The sequence below is a fragment of the Helobdella robusta genome (assembly GCF_000326865.2).
Source record: "Helobdella robusta unplaced genomic scaffold HELROscaffold_3, whole genome shotgun sequence".
Taxonomy (NCBI): Eukaryota; Metazoa; Annelida; class Clitellata; order Rhynchobdellida; family Glossiphoniidae; genus Helobdella; species Helobdella robusta.
Window position 1 is genome coordinate 6303129 of NW_008704501.1, and position 19319 is coordinate 6322447.

Consider the following 19319-nt stretch of genomic DNA (forward strand, 5'->3'; position numbering starts at 1 on the left):
GGTCGCGCTTATTTAAGTGTTAATAAATGTGTTTCTCTTAATCTTTTTAGTCCTTGAAATTTATTATTTCTGAGAAGTTATGTAAAAAAATAAAACTGTTTGTATTTAATTTATGTTTTGCAGTATCAGTTTTTAAGTTTATCACCTTCTTATCTTGTCATTGAAATTTCAAGAGACAGAGAGAGAGGAGAGAGAGAGAGAGAGAGAGAGAGAGAGAGAGTAAGAAAAAGAGAGAGGGAAGGAGAGAGAGGATAAGAAAAAGAGAACGTTGAAGTAAGAAGTAAAAAGAGAAAGAAAGACAGAAAAAAAGACAAAAGAGAGAGAAAGAAATAGAGAGAGAGAAAGACAGAGAGGGAGAGAGAGAGAGAGAGAGAGAGAGAGAAGAACAGAAATTAAGAAAGAGACATAACATTATGTGAAAAGTCACGTATTACGACGAAAAATATTGTATAAACTGACTCTGGCAGGTAATAAATTTTACCCTCCGAAATGCATTCTTGTATTTAAATACCTATACTATAATTTGTGACGCGTTTAATTTAGACTATTACCATTCATTCATTCATTCAATTCACTCACTCATTCACTCATTCATTCATTTATTCATTCGTTCGTTCGTTCATTTATTCATTCATCCATCCATTCATTCATTAATGCAAAGTAGTGAAAATACTAGGAATGTATTAATTCAACCTGGGATGAATTAATATTAATTCATCCATTCTTTAATTCCTTTATTCATTCATTCAGACATCCATTCATTCATTCACTACATCATCATTCATTTCAAAAACTGTCGCATACCTCACATAGCAGCTGAACATAACACAATAAAAAAAACTGCCATGCCAAACATACAACAACAGTAACAGTATCAAAAACATCAACAACAACAAAAACAACAACAGTAACAGTAACAACAACAACAATAACAACAACAGTAACAACACCGCACAACAACAATCGACGCCAGACTTCAAATGCGATTATTGTTGTTGAAATTGAAAAGTTAATAATGGAAATAATAGCTTAATGCTTGGGTTATTATTATTATTATTACTATGACTATTATTATTATTATTATTATTATTTTTACAACAACTACTACTACAACTAATACTGCTGCTAGTATTACTAATACTAGTAGTAGTAGTAGTAGTAGTAGTTGTAGTAGTAGTAGTAGTAGTAGAAGTAGTAGTAGTAGTAGTAGTAGTAGTAGTAGTGGTAGTGGTAGTGGTAGTGGTAGTGGTAGTGGTAGTGGTAGTGGTAGTGGTAGTAGTAGTAGTAGTAGTAGTAGTAACAAAACAAAAGTTAAACAGATACCAGTTTAACTTTTGTTAGCTAACTAACAAAAGTTAAACAGAAACCATCGTAACGGCACTCTAGGCATATATATTAATCAAATATTTCAATTTAAAATGATGATAATAATAATAATAATAACAACAATAATAATAATAATAAGAAGAAGAAGAAAAAAGAAGAAAAGTAATATTATGAATTATTGTTTTCAATAATACAATAATTTCGTTGTACTAATTTATGATAACTTTCATAAACCATAAATGCAGTTTTTAACGTATTCATACCGTTAAGACATTGTTATATATACATAAAAAAATATACATATAGACATATATTCATTCGTTTGTTCGTTCGTTCATTTATTCATTCATTCATTCACTCATTCATTCATTCATTCACTCACTCATTCATTCATTCATTCGTCCATACATACATTAATTTATAGGCTTACAATCATTATTATGAAGACATGTATTATGTATTTGTATACGAAGTTTGTTTTGTATGTGCTTGTTCGTGTGTTTGCATTATTTATATGTGTGCGTATGTATGTACGTACATATGTATATGTGTATGTGTGTGTGTGTAAGTACGTATGTTTGTGTGTGTGTATGTGTGTGTATGTGTTTGTATATATATATATATATATATATATATATATATATATATATATATGTGTGTGTGTGTGTGTGTGTATGTGTGTGTGTGTGTGTGTGTGTGTGTGTGTGTGTGTGTATGAAGTGTATGAATGCCAATTTTAGAAGGTCAATAAGCCAACGTACTGGATATAAACGTCTGAGTGTTCGTTTAATTGCATTTTAATCAAGTTTATGCAGACTAGTCTGAGTTAGGTCGGTAGGTAGGTAGGCATATATGTATGGTTGGATGTAGCCATTGTATAGATCAGGGGGGTGGGCAAACTAAGGGTCGCGAAGCTATTTTAGGCGGTCAAGAAAAGGTCGCCAGCCAGACATTATGACCAAAAAAAGGAGCCACAAATCTTAAAAAAATTATCCCCTGAGTCAAAAATATGTACATATGCGGCTTCAAAGGTAAAATAGTTCTCAGTGCGGCCCTCACAGCAAAAAGTTTGCCCATCCCTGGTATAGATAAATATCTAAAAAAATTGTATTATTTTATTTATTTATATGTTGGAAAGAGACCATATTTTATAAAATATTATATGAATCTTACCGAATTGTTAGCATCAATCAATTTAAAGTTTGTCTGCATAGTTCTTAAAATGAACTGGAAACGATTGAACGCAGCAGAGTCACTTACTTTGGGACTCAAGTAGTCCAACTTTTCAACAATGTTGGCAGCACATTCCTGAATCTGTTGGAGTGTGGCGGGCACACCGAACGACTTCCTCCCTGCCACACGACTGCTCCTCGACACGCGACACGACTGAGTTCTTCTGAAGCTGGACGAGTTGACGTCATCGTCGACGTTTGTGTGGCTGTCGTCATCATCGTCGTCGTTATCGTTATCACCGTTGTACACCGATCCGCAATATGATTGGCTAGAAAAATTGCTGTTGTTGTTAAGACGGTTTCCATGGTTTCCAGAATTAGGTCTGGAGCCGGATACGACCGATGTTGATTTTGGAAATTTGATGACGTAATTTGTAGTTTTTTTATTGTTTAAGAATTCAGCCTCCGTCGGGTGTTGCTGCATCTTGCTGTCACGTGATACACTCCTGCTTCCCGATTTGATGTTATTTTTATTCATCTTGGAGAACGTTGAATTTTTATTGTTCTTGTCAGTGCTCTCGACGATGATGTCGTCATCGTCGTCGACACCATCATTACACTCGTGATTTTCATTGGCTATCGAGGCGTTTGAGTAGTTGGTGTCGCTACTGATGCAACTTGCACCGCCACTACTCACAGAGCGCAGTTTTGTTGTTGAAAGTTTTCTAACAGGGCCGCCGACATTCAAACCAATTGAGACGATGGATTTTTTGGAAGTTGAAATTTGATGAAGTTCTTTGTCGTCGTCTGTTTGTGGAATGTTGAGAGCCTCGTCGTAACTTATGTTTTTGTTGCGCAGGTTTGTAGTTGACGTTGTTGCTGCTGCCGTTGCTGCTGATGCTGCTGCCGTTGCAGTCGATGATGTTGTTGCTGAGTTGTCGCTGTAGCATGAGAATGGGGATGGCGAAGTGAATCGAAACGAATCGATATCGGCGTCGTCGTTGTTGATGTTGTTGGTTGCATTTGTTGATGTGTCGTTGTTGTTGTCACCGTTCGTCAATGTATCATTATTTTTATCATTGTTATTGCAATTGTTGTTGTTGTTGATGATGTTGTTGTTGTTGATGATGGCTTCATCGTCAGCAATTGAATTGTGATTTGCATTGTCAACATTTTCTGTCCGATTAACTAAATCAAATATTTCAATTTTGTTAATGTCACTATTGGCTGTTGTTGATGTTGTTGTTGGCGGTGGTAGTAGTTGTTGTTGTTGATGATAATGTTGTTGTTGATGTCGCTGTTGAAATCGTTGTTGTAATTGTGAAATTTTTGTGTTCTGTATTGTCTTTAGTCTTTGTGGTTGACAATTTTGTGATTCAGAAATTTTGTTGAGGGCTTGGATAACATTAAAAACACTGTTAGATGATGAGCTTAATGGTGTTGTTGTTGATGTTGCTGTTGTTGTTGATGTTGTTGTTGATGTTGACGTTGTAGTTAGTGTTGTTGATGTTGTTATTAGTGTTGTTGATAAATTCAAAATTTTATTTCTAATGGGTGGAAAATATATTGGCTTCTTAACAATCGATGAAAAATTTTTCTGTTGTTGTTGCTGTTGATGTTGCTGTTGATGTTGCTGTTGATGCTGTTGTTGTTGTTCAACATTTTGCCGTGTTTGAGGTAGTAGAAGCGACGACTCTAGCGCTGAATCAAACTGGCGGCTGGAATTAAGTGGTAGAGGGGAACAATGATTGTTGTTAATGTTATTTTCATTATTGCTATTGTTGTTGTTGTTGTTAATATTGTTGTCGTTGTTATTGTTGAATGATTTAAACGGTTGTTTGTCGTTATCAACTCTGTTATCAAACATATCTGAACTGGTCTGAATGTAAAATGATAATTTACTGATTTGTTGGGTTGTTGTTGTTGTTACAGCGTGAAGTTTGTCACTGTTACTGATGTTGTTGTTATCTTCGTTAACGTCATTACCGTTTATAACGCTGCTGTCTACGATGTTAATGTCAACACTTGATGTCACATTAATAATGTTATTCGCATGGCGTTCGCTATGGCGGTTATTAATGTCATTGTCAATTGTTGATATGCTGTGGTTTTCTTCTGAGACATCTTCACTGCTGGTATTGGTGTTAGTGGTATTAATGTCATTAGTGTGGCTGATGTTGTTGATGTTGATCTTATTGTTGATGATGTTGTTGTTGTTGATGTTGTTGTTGATGATGTTATTTTTAGTTTTGCTTGTAAAATCGCTCTCTAGATCAAAATGCCGAAGCTTTTTAAGTCTTTCTCTGACTCGTTCAATACTGCCCGTACGGTTATCACAGTTATTACTATTAATGTTATGGGTGTTGTTGTTGGGAGTGTTGTTGTTGTTGTTGTTGTTGAGGCGGCTGTTGTTGATGTTGTTGTTGTTAATGTTGTTGTTGTTATTATAACTAGTGCGATATTTATTCCGGAGGTTCAATGACATACGTTTCAAATGCCTGCGTACCAGAAAATGGTCATCATCACCGTCATCGGCGTCGTCGTCGTCATCATCACCACCATGGTGAAGAAGTGATGATAGTGGTCGGCGTGTTATTGATGATAATGATGATGACGCTATTGTAGCTGCTGCTACTGCTACTGATGATGATGTTGTTATCGGTGATGATGATGATGATGTGGCCGGTGATGATAGCGATGCTAATAAGGATGATAATGTTGTCGTTTCCGGCAATGATAATGAATCAGTAGTCGCCATTGTAAGAGTCGTCATCAAATCACGTGATGATATAGTCGGTAATGATATGATAATGATTTTGTTGTTGTTGGCGTCGATGTGTTGATATTGAAAGAGATGATAATGATGATGAAAATGTTGATGATAATGATGATGATTATAGTGTTGTTGTTGATGATGATGATAGTGTTGTTGTTGATGATAGTGTTGTTGTTGATGATGATGATGATGATGATGATAGTGTTGATGACGACGATAGCGTTAATGATGGTGATGTTGTTGTTGTTGTTGATGATGATGACAAAAAAGTTTCCAAGGTGACGATTAAATTATGATGAGTTGGTACCTCGATAACTAGCTAACTATGTAATATCGAATGAAATTATGATAGTAGTCATTAAAAATAATAATATTTTTATTATTATTATTAAAATTATTATTTCTACTACTACCATTACTACTACTACCACTACTAAAACTATTAATACTACTACCACCAAGGAAAACTATTACTACTACTACTGCTGCTACTACTACTACTACTACTACTACTACTACTACTACTACTACTACTACTGCTACTGCTTATACAATATTTTATAAATAAAAACATAAAATATTTATCAAATATTAACTTAAAATAAAATTGTTAAAAATTAATTATATACCTGTCTAAAATGAATTCAAGGAGCTCAATCCATCTAACTAACATAACGTAGAATGAGAATAATTGATTTTGTTCAAAAATATTCTTCTAATATAAAATAATTCACGTTGAATTTTCTTCAAACCATCACAATTATTCCTACTACTACTTCTACTGCTTCTGATAAAACATACATACATACATACATACATACTTACATACATACATACATACATACTTACTTACATACTTACATAAATTTATATATATATATATATAATATATATACCACCTGTATTGTTAGCTTTAACTATCAACAACTAGGTCAATAATAGATCATTAATATGCAAATAAGTATTTATGTTAATTGATGTATGTAGGTATGCTCATGAATAAATATATATAACGCCCGAAGTGATATTTTGGTCGGTTGGTTGGTTGGTTGATTGATTGATTTGTTGGCTGGTTGGTCAGTTGGTTGGTTGGTTGGTTAGTTTGTCAGTTGTTTAGTTGGACGATTTTGTTGGTTGACTGCCCAGACAGCTGGTTCGTTGGCTATTTGTTGTTTTGGGATTGAATTGGTCTAAGGATTGAATAATTCAATTTTTTGACAATCAATCCAACTTTGTATTCAATCAATCAACCAATATAAAAATCAAATATACTATGAAACCTGAGCGTCGTATGTAGATAAAACTGTTAGATACCACAAACATACAACAAGTTATCACATTTCGAAAAAAAATCAATTATGTTTTTTTTATTATTACAAAAAATTGATAAAAAAACATGTGTGTGCGTGTGTGTAAGCATGTGTATTAATTATTTAATCGTATTACATTATTTGAACATTGTAAAAGCTTGTCCTGTCGATGGATAGGTAATTCTGGTTGTGCGTGTGAGGGTGTATGTTCTCTGTGTGTGTGTGTTTTTATGTTTTTTGTGTGTCGTGCGTTTATGTATGTGTGTTGTGTGTGTGTATGTGTGTGCCTGCGAGTGTGTTTAACTCAATAAGCTGTTCATTGAAATCCGTTATATAACCTAACGTAATGTTATATATTGTGTGTTATATTCAAATGTGTAATGTTATATATGCAACTGATGAAGTGTTATTTAAACGTGTGTGTACATGTTATGTGTGCATGTGTTTGTGTGTTTATGCGTGTGTGTGTATGTGTTGTTATTGTGTAGCTTTGATATTTACATTGAAATTTAAAATTTAAACAAAGCTAACCTCTGAATGGCTGAATGGATGAAGGCTTCATTGAAATTTGCCATTGAGAAGTTAATTGGTTGGCCGTTATTTATTATTTGCGCTACACGCACACACGCACACACGCGCGCACACGCGCACATACAAACATACACAAAGAAACACACAAACTCTTTCGTACACATATGTATATTTGTTTATTTATATAGCGCCGGTTATAAAATTCGAATATTCTTACATTATGATAAAAAATAAACCATCATGTGTGTTTTTCCACCTGCTTTCAAGAGTTGTAGGAAGAAAAAGGAGACAAAGAGAGAGAGAGAGAGAGAGAGAGAGAGAGAGAGAGAGAGAAGAGAGAGTGAGAGAAAAAAGAGAGAAAGAAAGAGAGAAAGAAAGAAAAAGAGAGAGAGAGAATAACTAATAATAGTAGTAATATAGTGTAACATTATATCTTTATGTCGGTGAGTCTCGTAACCTAATATACGATACGATGAAGCTTACCAACATGCACTATTGATGAATTTTCGTTCAAACTACCTTTGAATTAAGTATTTGATTAGTTGCAGTGTATGTGCGTGCCTGCGTATGTGTGTGTGTGTGTCTGTATGCGTTTGTGCGGGTATTGTGCGAATATAAGTGTGTTTGTTTGTTTGTGTGTGTAGTTATTTGTTTCATATGCGTGAATGTATACATATGTGCGTGTTTGTGTGTGGGTGTTTGTATTATATGTTTGTTTATGATCTGTGCATGCCTGTGTGTGTTTGTGTGCGTGTGTATTTGTGTGTGTGTGCTTGATTTTATATGGATAAGAGCCAAAAAATAAAGTATTTTAGTTTAAAAACTTTTTTATATAATTAATTTTTTCCCACTTTCATGCGGCTATAAGGTGTGGGTGTGTTATAATATTTTTGAAAATAAAATTAATATTGTTTCATTTTTCTTGTTTTTATTGTTGATAAAATGATAATAAATGTAATAATAATAATAATAACTACAACAATAATAACGCTTATAATTATTGATATTATTAACTTTATTTCCGCTATTAAAGTTTCTCTTTTAATAACACGATGACTGCAAAACCGCTGACGCCATTGTCATCGTCATTACGTTTAAATAAATAAATGAGCGAACGAATGATCGAGAAGAAGAAAGAATTAAAAATGAATAAACTAACGAATTAATGGATGGATAAATGACGGTTAAGTGGATAGATAATAATTGGATTTGTGGATAATTGGATAGATGATTTTAAATGGATAGATAATAAATGGATATTTGGATAGATATCATGATAGATGGGTAAATGACATAAGGAATTAGTGATAAAAGAATGAATAATAAATGAATAAAATTTGAGAAACCTGACCCATATTAACGCACTTCCGTTGTTCTCTGACTTTTGAATGTTAGCATTAATGGATAGGTCAATTGTTTGGTTTTTATTAACAATGTGCGTGATTGTGATACGAGTGTATGTATGTTTGTGCCTGTGTCTCTTTGTGTGTGCATGTTTGTGAATATTTGAACAAACAAATGCTTATCTACACTATTATAGATAATAATCTTTCTTTACGTACTTTTAATTTTTTAATATATTATTTTTTTGCGTCAAATTTGAATGAAGAAAGAGTCGTTGTTTTGTTTTGTTTAACATTTGGTTAACTTAACTCATAAAACTGTTCGTGTCACGTGTGGTTGATTTGTTATAACTAATGACATCTCGTACGAAGCCTGCCATTGGTGTCACGTGTCTGGTGATGATCTCGTTGAGCTTATCGAAACATTCCGATTCGATCCAAAGTCGTTTTCAGAGACTTACCACATTGGCTTTTCCTTCCTCTTTTACATCAATGTGCCGGAAAACTCCGTTTGAGACCTTCCAAGTAACTGTTAGGTGATCGTTGCCTTTGCTGCCTGGCCTGATTATAACATCTCCTCGTTCAAAGTTTTCCATTAGCTTTTCGTAGTTATGGTAATCAACGTTGCAATAGGAGGGGTGAGAAATAATTCTGTTAACGTAGTTAGTTTTAGCTTTAATCGCGTTTTTTCTTTTTTCGTCGATTTTTTTGGTCATCCTTTTCTGCTACTTGGTCGTAAAACAAATAGTAAGGTGTCGGAATGAAAATCATAGCGACTAAAAGATTAATTAATAAAACACCACGAATTAAAGAGGTGATTTGTGCGGGCTTTATAAGAAACTGCGATTACTATTCTGATAGGTATTCCGGCTGCTGATGAGTCCCCGGTAGGGACGAAACACGTGTCCAGCCTATCCAAACGAATACTATTCTTTTCTTCTCCCGCTTACTGCTTTTCTTGGTTTGGTGTTCTCATACATCAAACGCAACTGCAACATAGGTAATCTCCATTTGTGAGCCTAACTTAGCCAGGTCTGTTAAATCAGACGATCTGCTGGTAAGTTCCAACTGGAACCTTTGCACAACGATTTTTGAAATTCTACAATTTATCATGGTGTTCACTTTAACTCGATCGCTAGGGTCTGAGACGTATTGATCACTAATCAATCTGATTGGTATGAAGCCGCTGACACCGTTATCAAGTTCAATTTTTACAACTGCTTTGCCTGGACAACCATGTCCAAAATGATTCCAGACCTCGTGTGATGAAGAAAACTTTCCTTTCTTACAAAAGTGGCACTGTCATAAACCATGTTGCTTGTTAACGACCGGTTTGGCAGCGTTTAATTCCTCAGCACGAAGTTTTCGATAGGCGATACCGACATCTCTGCAGCATACAATTTTACTGATATAAAACGTTTTTGGTCCATCTGTTTTTTTTTATAAGTTAGATTTGATTAATTTGTTCGTTTTTTTTTTAATAAAATTGAACATGTTTGTGTTAAAATTATCCACATCTGCTTGCTTGAATCATACTAACTTTCTTTAAAATAACAAATGGAACCAATTTTTAAATAATCCACAATTATCTTGTAAAAAATTCTAGAATTATAAAATTACAATTATGCACAATTATATAAAACTTGTAATGTAGAGAGCGCATGGTAAGAAATATTAAATGAAAATGAAGTTAAATTGCTATATCTCGAAGCAAGGGTCTGACTATCGAACAAATTGTTTCACTTTTTTAAGAATTTGAGTGAAACATTTGCCGTTCTTGTTTAAAAGAATTGAAAATCTTAATTTTTATTAGAATTATGAACAGTTGTTCAAATTTTAAAACCATTAAATTAGATTGGAAATCTTTATCAGCTATCAATGCTTTAAAGGTTTGAGATAACCTGCCAATTGTTTTGCGCTAGGTTATTTAATTTCTTTTTGTTTACCAGTTCAAACTTGAAATAAAATTAGAAATAATTTTTTCATTAAATATTCCATTTTTGCCGTTCGCAAATTAAAAAAAAATTAATTTACATAAATTGGAATGTTTGCTGCGAAGATTGCCATGTTTGACAGCAAGGAAAGTGATTTTTGCGGAGGGAATCGAAATGCGCTGTTACATGTTAAAAATTCATATTAATTAATTAATTAATTAATTATTTAAAATTTTTTTAAATAAACTTCTTATTTGATAAATTTGATAATTTCTTTAAATTTGTCATTTAAAAATGAAAATAATAAAAACATCACTTTAAATAATATGATTAAGAATTATTATATTATTAATTTTAATAGTTTAATTATTTAATAAATAGTTGAATTTATTTGATTTATTTTTTTCATTTTATATATTCTATATTGTATATTCATATAATGTATTTCTCAATTTTTCTATTACGGGGTGCTAAATCAGGAAGAGACAACTGAGTGGGTGAAACTAAACATTTCATTGAGGGAGCATGGGTTGATCCCTATATCTTTTCTGTACCAGCAGAATAACCATGCACATGAACATGATGAAACTAACAAGTACAAAGGTGCTTACACACACACAACTATAATAATTCACCTACTCTCTCCTCTTTTTCTTTATTTCTGTATCTCTCTTTCTCTCTCTCTCTCTCTCTCTCACACACACACAACTTTAATAACCCACCTTTTTAAACCCTAACCAACCAAAACTTTTAGATCACATACTGATTACACTAGAGACATTACAAAACGTTAGGAAAGCTATCCAAGTTCTCATGAAGGATAGTAACAGACGACAGGACCTCGTTCAAGATATGATCACAACTAATAATAAACTTAGGTGAGTGTCATCTATTTTTATTATGTTTCTACTTTATAAATATTAAAATTATATTTATTGTAATAATAATAATATATAATTTTCATATTTATTATTTTGAAAAATAATTATTGTTACACTTTTTTTTCCACTCCCAGAGAAGAGTTAAGACGTCAAACTATAAAAAGTAAAGAGAGCGATGCTAAAGTCAATGAACTGATGCTAACTTTAAACCCCACCAATGCTAACGTTAACTTTATTTTATTAATTTGGTTTAATGTGCAATTTTTAATCTATATATGTGTTTGTGTGTGGTTTTGTTTGTGTGTATGTGTTTGTATGTGTGTGTGTGTGTGTACACATAAATATGTGTACATATATATATATATTTTACCATATGATAATTTTCATAATGGTTTTACAAATAATTTTTTTTGGTATTTCGTATTAAAATGAAAGTGATTTTCAAAAATAATTCAGACAGCAACTTCAGCGGCTACAGTAGCAGCTGCAACCACAACAGCAGCGGCGACGCCTACTTCAGCTACTGACATGTACAAATCAAAATATGAAAAGCTGAAGAAATTAAAGCAGGAATTGGCTCACAAGTGTGAGGCATACGAGAATGAGATTAAAGCTCTCAAAGATAGGATCACCTTATTTGAAAAAGAGGTGATGACGACGATGATGATGTGATTGAGGACGATGATGATGATTTTGTGGTGATGATTATGATGGTGGTGATTATGATGGTGGTGATTATGATGGTGATTGTGATGGTGATGGCTACGATGTACAGTTTCATTCTTCACTGCTAATATTCAGCATAGGTATTCGTAATTAAATTATAATTTAGATTTATGAACGATTTAATGAATGAATGAATAAGTGAGTAAATGAATAAATGGATGAACAAATAAACGAATGGATGGTTGTTGAAAAAAGTTATGAATGGTGAATGAACAAATGAATGAATAAATTTAAGGATGTCAAAAAAGAAGCAAAAGCCAAAGAGTTGTATGAAAAATTTAAAGGTAGACCTGGAAAGATTAGATTCGATGACGAGTAAGTCTTTTTTATTTTTAATTATCATTATTATTTTACTATTATTACCATTACCATTATCATTATTATTACTATTATTATTATTATCATCATTATTATATAATAAATGCTAGGCTGCCAGCAGAAGTTAATAAATTTTTCATGATAGATTGCTGACAGTTATAGATGACTACGAGCGTCAGATGAGGCAGCTGAAGAGGGATATTATCAAGAAGGATACATTTGATATATATCACGTATCCATTAACGAGCATACCACAAACGTTAGAGAGCTTATTAGGGTTAGTCATGGTAATGATGGTGGTGGTGGTGATGATAATGATAAGGATGATGGTTTGATGGTGGTGGTGCTGATGGTGATGATGATGATGGTGGTGCTGATGATAATGATGGGGTGATGAGGGTGGTGATGACGATGATGATGGTGGTGGTAATGATGATGATGGTGATGATAATGATGATGATGGTGGTTGTGGTGATGATAATGATGAGGATGATGGTTTGATGGGGGGGATGGTGATGATAATGATGGTTTGATGGTGGTGATGGTGATGATGATGATGGGAGGGGTGGTGATGACGATGATGATGGTGGTGGTAATGATGATGATGGTGATGATAATGATGATGATGATGACGGTGAGGATATTTGTAATGATAATTTCATAATTTTATTGCAAACAGTCTTATGAAAGAAAGATACAGGAGTATTTGAAGAGAAATAAGGACCTCAAAAATGAAATTGAATCTCTAAAGACAGACCTACACACAAAGTTTTACTCTCATTATCATGATTGTTTTATTATTATTACTGTTGTTTTTATTATTATTATTTTATTATTATTATTATTATTATTATTACTCCATCGTCATCAGGGAGGTGATTCTGAAGAATAAATTGATGGAGAAAGATGTGAGAAGAAAGTTATCAAAGTACTTTGTTGTTGTTGTTGTTGTAGTAGTTGTCGTTTTAGTTGTTGAGTTGTTGTGGTTTCTTGTTGTAGTAGTAGTAGATGTTGTTTTTGTTGTTGAGTTGTTGTAGTTTGTTTTTGTTTTAGTAGTAGTTGTTGTTTTTGTTGTTGTACTTTGTTGTGGTCGCCTAATGACGACATCATCGTGTTACTAATTGACGTCGTCGTCATCATGTCAGTAATCATGTATCATTATATAAGTAATTGACGTCATCAATGTCGTCATCACTTCTATCATCAGTATCGTATCACTGTCACCAATGTTGCCAGTGCGGAGAACAAGCCCATTTGCTCGTCATCGTCGACGCTATCCTTGGTATCATCGAGGTATCAGCAGCAGCAGTATCAACAAAGAATACCGTCGTCATCTTCATCATCGCTATCGTCATTATCACCTCCCCAACTGCATCATCCTCATCATCTGCTGAGTACGAGGTTGACCGACTTGAAGAGGCAACCTGCCTCGTTGTGTCACAAATTTCTCGAGGTTCACATTCATTTTCCTCTACCCGTCTTATTTTCCTCTTTTTCTCTCTCTGTCTCTGTCTTTATCTCTCTATCTCTCTCTCCTTTTTACCCTCCCCCCCTGGTCTTTTTTCTCTTTATTTGATTTGTTTCTTTTTTCATCTCTATAACTTCAACTTATATAACCTTTAACCTCTATGTCTTTCATTGAATCTGAGTAAAGTTAATTTCAAACCATTCGTCGATTCTCAAATATTATTCATTAATTATACTGGAGGTTATTATTGTTATTATTATTATTGTTGCTGTTTTTGTTATTTTTATTATTATTGTTGTTGTTGTTATTTTTAGTTGACGTGTTCTCTGCTTGGTGTGTGCGACCTGCTTGATATAGAACCGGCTATCTTGAAGTTGAATAAAAATTCATCAACATTCAATCAGCTAGATTCGGTTGGTCGGTTGGTTGGTTGGTTGGTTGGTTGGTTGGTTGGTCGGTTGGTTGGTTGGTTGGCTGGTTGGTTGGGTGGCTGGCTGGCTGGTTGGTTTGTCGGTTGGTATGTTTGTTGGTTGGTTGGTTGGTTGGTTGGTTGGTTGGTTGATTGACGAATAGATAGTTCGTCGAGTTGATTTATTAGTTTGTTGGTTAGTTAGTTGTCAGATTTGATGGTTGGTTGGTTGATGAATATATATAGTTTATCTAGTTGATTGCATAGTTAATTAGGTTGTCGATTTTATAATAGGTTTGAAATAAAAAACTCGTCAATCAATCAATCGATCAATCAATCAATCAATTAGTTGATCAATTAATCAGTCAATCGACAAGTCAAAAATTAATTCCACAAATAACCAAATTAACCCAAACTTTTCGTAAAGTTTGTTAGAGACGTGCACCAGATGACTTCGAGATACAACCTGCCCAGACCACGCAACAAAAACTGCGCATGTAACATCAACAACAACAACAAAAACAACAACAACAATAATAATAGCACTAATAACAATAACTATGCTGTCTGCACTGATAGACACTGCCTTCTATTAACGCTAGAACATTGGGTTAACCAGATCAAACATCTGAAAGTGAGTTGATGAAGATGACGATGATTGTGGTTACAATAGTGTGGTGAATGATTGCGATGATGATGATGAAGAAGAAGAAACATTTATCGGGTGAATAATCATAAAGAAAGTTAATTACTACCATAAAAGTTATAATTATGATGATTCCGATGAAGATAATGATGATGTGACGATGATGATGATGATGATACCCACAATCTACTCAACTTTATATATTCATCTTTATATATTTATATGGCATTATTTTATTTTGATTGATTTATTGATTTCAGAATCTCCAGGGGTCTATAAAAAATTTATCTGAAAAGATGTTTCCATGGCGACCAATCAGTGGTGACGACGATGACGACCGAGTTTGTGGCACATTGGAATTGGTTAACATGGTCGATGAGCTTGTTGCTGATGGCTGTCACAACAGGGTCTGTCGTTGCCGGTCGTTTCTGATTGGTCAATTTTCTGAGTGGGTGATTTCGATTGGCTGGCTTGGCTTTGAATTGACCGGTTTTCCAGTGTCTGGTTCTAATTGGGTGATTTTAATTATTGGCTGGTTTTTAATGAAAGATTTTGATTGGCTGGTTTTGTTAATGGATGGTTTTGAATTGGCTGGTTTTCGATTGTCTGGTTCTAATTTGGTGATTTTAATTATTGGTTGTTTGCCAATAATTAAATTAAATTTTGATTGGCTGGCTTTTGATTGGCTGTCTTTTGATGGTCGGTTTGAAATTATTAATTCTCATTGGTTATCCTTAGAATGGCTGTCAATTTAAATAGTTTGACTTGATTGACATTTGTTGTTGTCAGGTCTTGGACGCATCAGCAGCAAGCAAGGATGAGCTGGTTGGCATCGTTAGACAGTTTCAAATTCTCTTTGAAGTTCCTCAGGTCGGTTAATTGGTAGATTAGTTAATTGAATGATCGATTAGTTAACTGATTGATTGATCGATTGATTGATATAAGTTTAAGATATATCGTTAAGAATTGTTGGAATCGTTAAATTTGTGCTTCGTACCTTGCTACTCGACAGGTGTCAGGCATGTACACACGCATGAGCCATCTCTACAGAAGGCTTAACGAAAACTACAACGTCATGAACAATATTAAAGATGTTCTTGGGTTAGGTTAGTGGTTGGTTGGCTGGTCGGTTGGTTGGTTGGTTGAGTGATTAGTTAGTTAGTTAGTTATTTAGTTGATTAGTTGATGCTACTTGTACTGGTATAGCATTACTGCAAACATTACTACTACAGTAATCCTCTGGAATGTTTGATACTTGTAGATAAGTCAAGTAACTCTCGAGTAGTAATTGACGTGGTCAACAAGCTGGTCGAGATGAACGTTAAGACGACGGAACAACATCACCAGGTTCAACTGCAAGCGCAGAAAAGTAGAGAAGCTTTTGATGAGGAGAAAGAAAAGTATCTTTTTTTGTTTATGTTTTGGTTGATGTATTTTTGTTAATGCGATTTGTGCTGTCATAATTAAGCTATCCATCATTCAGTCTCAGTCATCCATTCATTCATTCGTTCATTCATTCATTCATTCATTCATTCATTCATCCATCCATCCATTCATCCACTGACAGATTGTTGCAGAGATTAGGAGAGCAAGAGGAATTCTGTTCAGTATTTCATGAGACCATGCAGATAATTATGCAGTTGTTGGGTCGGTTCAGTTGTTGTTGATGTTTTGTTGTGAATTTGTTGCCGGTGTTTTTTTTTGTATTTTTATGATGCCGTTTTGAAGTTTTGTTATCATTATCGTTTCCCTACCTACACCGTACGAGATGTTTTTTAAACTCACGGCATCCAATGATCTTATCTGTCAGCTTTAAGTTTGTTGAACTACAGTGAGGAATTTTTTTGACTAATTACTTACTGTTTGTGTGTGTGTGTATACGTTTGTTTGTGTGTTTTTGTTTGTTTTTGTTTGTTTGTTTGTGTGTGTTCTGTATGTAAGAATGTTTGTGGTTGCCTATGTAAATGTAAATATATGGATGGATGATGTGTATGTATGCTTGTGTGTGTGTGCACGTGTGATCATGCGTGTGTTGATATGTATACGTGTGTGTGTGTGTGTGTGTGTGTGTGTGTGTGTGTGTGTGTGTGTGTGTGTGTGTGTGTGTGTGTGTGTGTGTGTGTCTGTGTGTGGGTGCATGCGTGTGTGTATATATGTGTACTTGTGTGTGTGTGTCTACATAATTGTGTACATTGTTATAATTCCATTGGCAAAGTTAATTAGTATTGAGTGCACCTGCTTTTAACTCCAACTTCTCCATTTTCTTTCCTTTTTTCGCAAAAAATCTTTTTAAATTTTTTTTCAAATTTTAGTTAATTTGGCGTTTCATATTTTTTTATTTCTGTATTTTTTTTCTGCGGGTATTTATCTATCTATCTATCTATCTATCTATCTATCTATCTATCTATCTATCTATCTATCTATCTATCTATCTATCTATCTATCTATCTATCTATCCATCCATCCATCCATCCATCCATCCATCTATCTATCCTCTTTCTTTCCACACATATATATATATATATATATATTTATTATCTATGGAGATGATGGTTTTGATTTCTTTGGTGATGATGCTCATGTTAATGACGATTGATTGAGACACCGATGATGATGATGAAGGTTGGTGATGATGATATTGATTATTATTATTATTACTATTATTATTGTTTCCAGGTGTGGCTTCCGTCATACAGGTGGTCCCTTCTATAGAAAGGCTATTAGAAGCATCACGTGATTAACCTCTGGGATCTTTTTTTTCTTTGTTTTTTGTTTTTAATGTTTTTTTTTATCTTTGCTTACGTTTTCATCATCGTCGTTGTCAATGTCGTTATTGTTATCATGTTCGTATTATTGCGACACCACAAATTTTAACTTGACGTGATATTGTTATAACATCACGTGATTACGTAATAACATCACATATCAATTTGGCGAAATCTTCTACAAGCATTCTTTCAACGGTATAGTGCATGTTTTTAAATAAAACATCAATCGTTCGTTCGTTTGTTTGTCTCTTAATCCGTTCGTTCGTTTGTTTGTTTTGATGGTTCTTTTGTTCTTACGTAATGAATGTTCCAGATGTTTTTGCAGTAACCCAGTTTTTTATTGTTTTGTTTGTAAAGAATGTGTGTGCCTGGGTTTGTGTGTGTGTCTGTATGTTTGTGTGTCTGGGTGAAAATTTTTAGAGTTTTGACATGTATTTAAAAAAATTAAATTATTTGCTGTTAGAAATATAAAATTGAACGTAGCTAGAACAAAATTTGTTCTCTGATCGCCTGGGTTTTTACTGTCTTGATTTATCTGTTGTTGTTGTTTGAGATGTTGTTGATGCTGATTTTATTGTTGATATTGTTGTTGATGTTGTTTTTGTTGTCATTCTTGTTACTGCCAACGTTTATTTGATGTAATTTAGTCTCTCATGTTATAATGTTGTGGTTGATGTTATTATGTTTTGTATACTTACATTAATGCTGTTAGCGTGTTTTCTAGTCTTTCGTTAACAATAAATCATGTTTTTTTTACAAGTGGTTCATTGGAAAAAAAAGTGAAAGACATGAAAAAATGAAAGACTAAAATAGAGATAGAAATGAAAGAGAGAGAGAGGGAGAGACGTAAAAAATAGACTGAAGAATAAAAAGGAAGAGACAAAGATAAATAAGAATACAAGAAGACAAACAAAGGTAATTAAAAGAAAGAGAGAGAGACAGAAAAAGAGAGAAAGAAAGAGAGAGAGAGAAATGAATGGAGATTTATAAAGCTAAGTTGGTTTTTGTACAAATTATGTACACAAACCAACAACCAACCAACACAAATTATGTACAAAAGTAAGGTAACAAAGAAAGAATTTAAGGAAAAATTCTTGCACATCGCACCTCTGGGCTCTTAATTGCAGTTCAAGAACGAATGTTATTTATGTAATTATTAAGTTTGTGTGTTAATTTGCTGGCCTACCTGTATATGTGCGTCTGGTTGTATATGTGTTTGTTAAAGTTATGGGTTTGATGTGTGTGTGTTTTTATGGGTATCTATGTGTTGTGTATGCATGCCTACCTCTGTGTGTGGAAGATGTGTGTTTGTGTGAGTTTTCAAATGCATGAATGTTTGTATCTGTGTGTGTGTGCGTGCGTGTGTGTGTGTTTGTGGTGTAAACTTTATCTCTTGCAAGCTGTTTACTAAGTGGTTTGGCTTTTAAGTTGATATAAGCAATGCTTGTTGTTAGCATTGCTATTTAGTCAAATGTATATTTTAAAGGATATATGAGCCTCATGTCTGTGTGTGTGTATGTGTGCGTGTGGTTTGCAATATTTTATAAGTTATGACAATAAAAACTATCTACACACAATGGATTGATTGATGGATAGATAAATTGTTATACAAATGAAATTTTTTTGAGTGAATGATTGATTGATTTATTAATGATTGATTGATTACTACTACTTCTACTACTACTGCTACTGCTGTTGCTACTACTACTA

At 33.6% G+C, this 19319-nt stretch overlaps 1 protein-coding gene across 1 annotated transcript; it reads left to right on the forward strand.

Annotated features, from left to right (window-relative positions):
• Positions 1–10446: 10446 nt before the first annotated feature.
• Positions 10447–17840, forward strand: HELRODRAFT_188678 (hypothetical protein). Its single transcript, XM_009021534.1, has 18 exons — positions 10447–10580; positions 10872–10995; positions 11147–11270; positions 11408–11498; positions 11730–11921; positions 12235–12314; positions 12463–12595; positions 12998–13086; positions 13190–13193; positions 13526–13771; positions 14101–14199; positions 14623–14829; positions 15102–15248; positions 15631–15711; positions 15854–15947; positions 16103–16241; positions 16409–16488; positions 17518–17840. The coding sequence occupies exons 1-18, from the start codon at positions 10503–10505 to the stop codon at positions 17580–17582; spliced, it is 2073 nt and encodes a 690-aa protein (XP_009019782.1). The 5' UTR covers positions 10447–10502; the 3' UTR covers positions 17583–17840.
• Positions 17841–19319: the final 1479 nt, after the last annotated feature.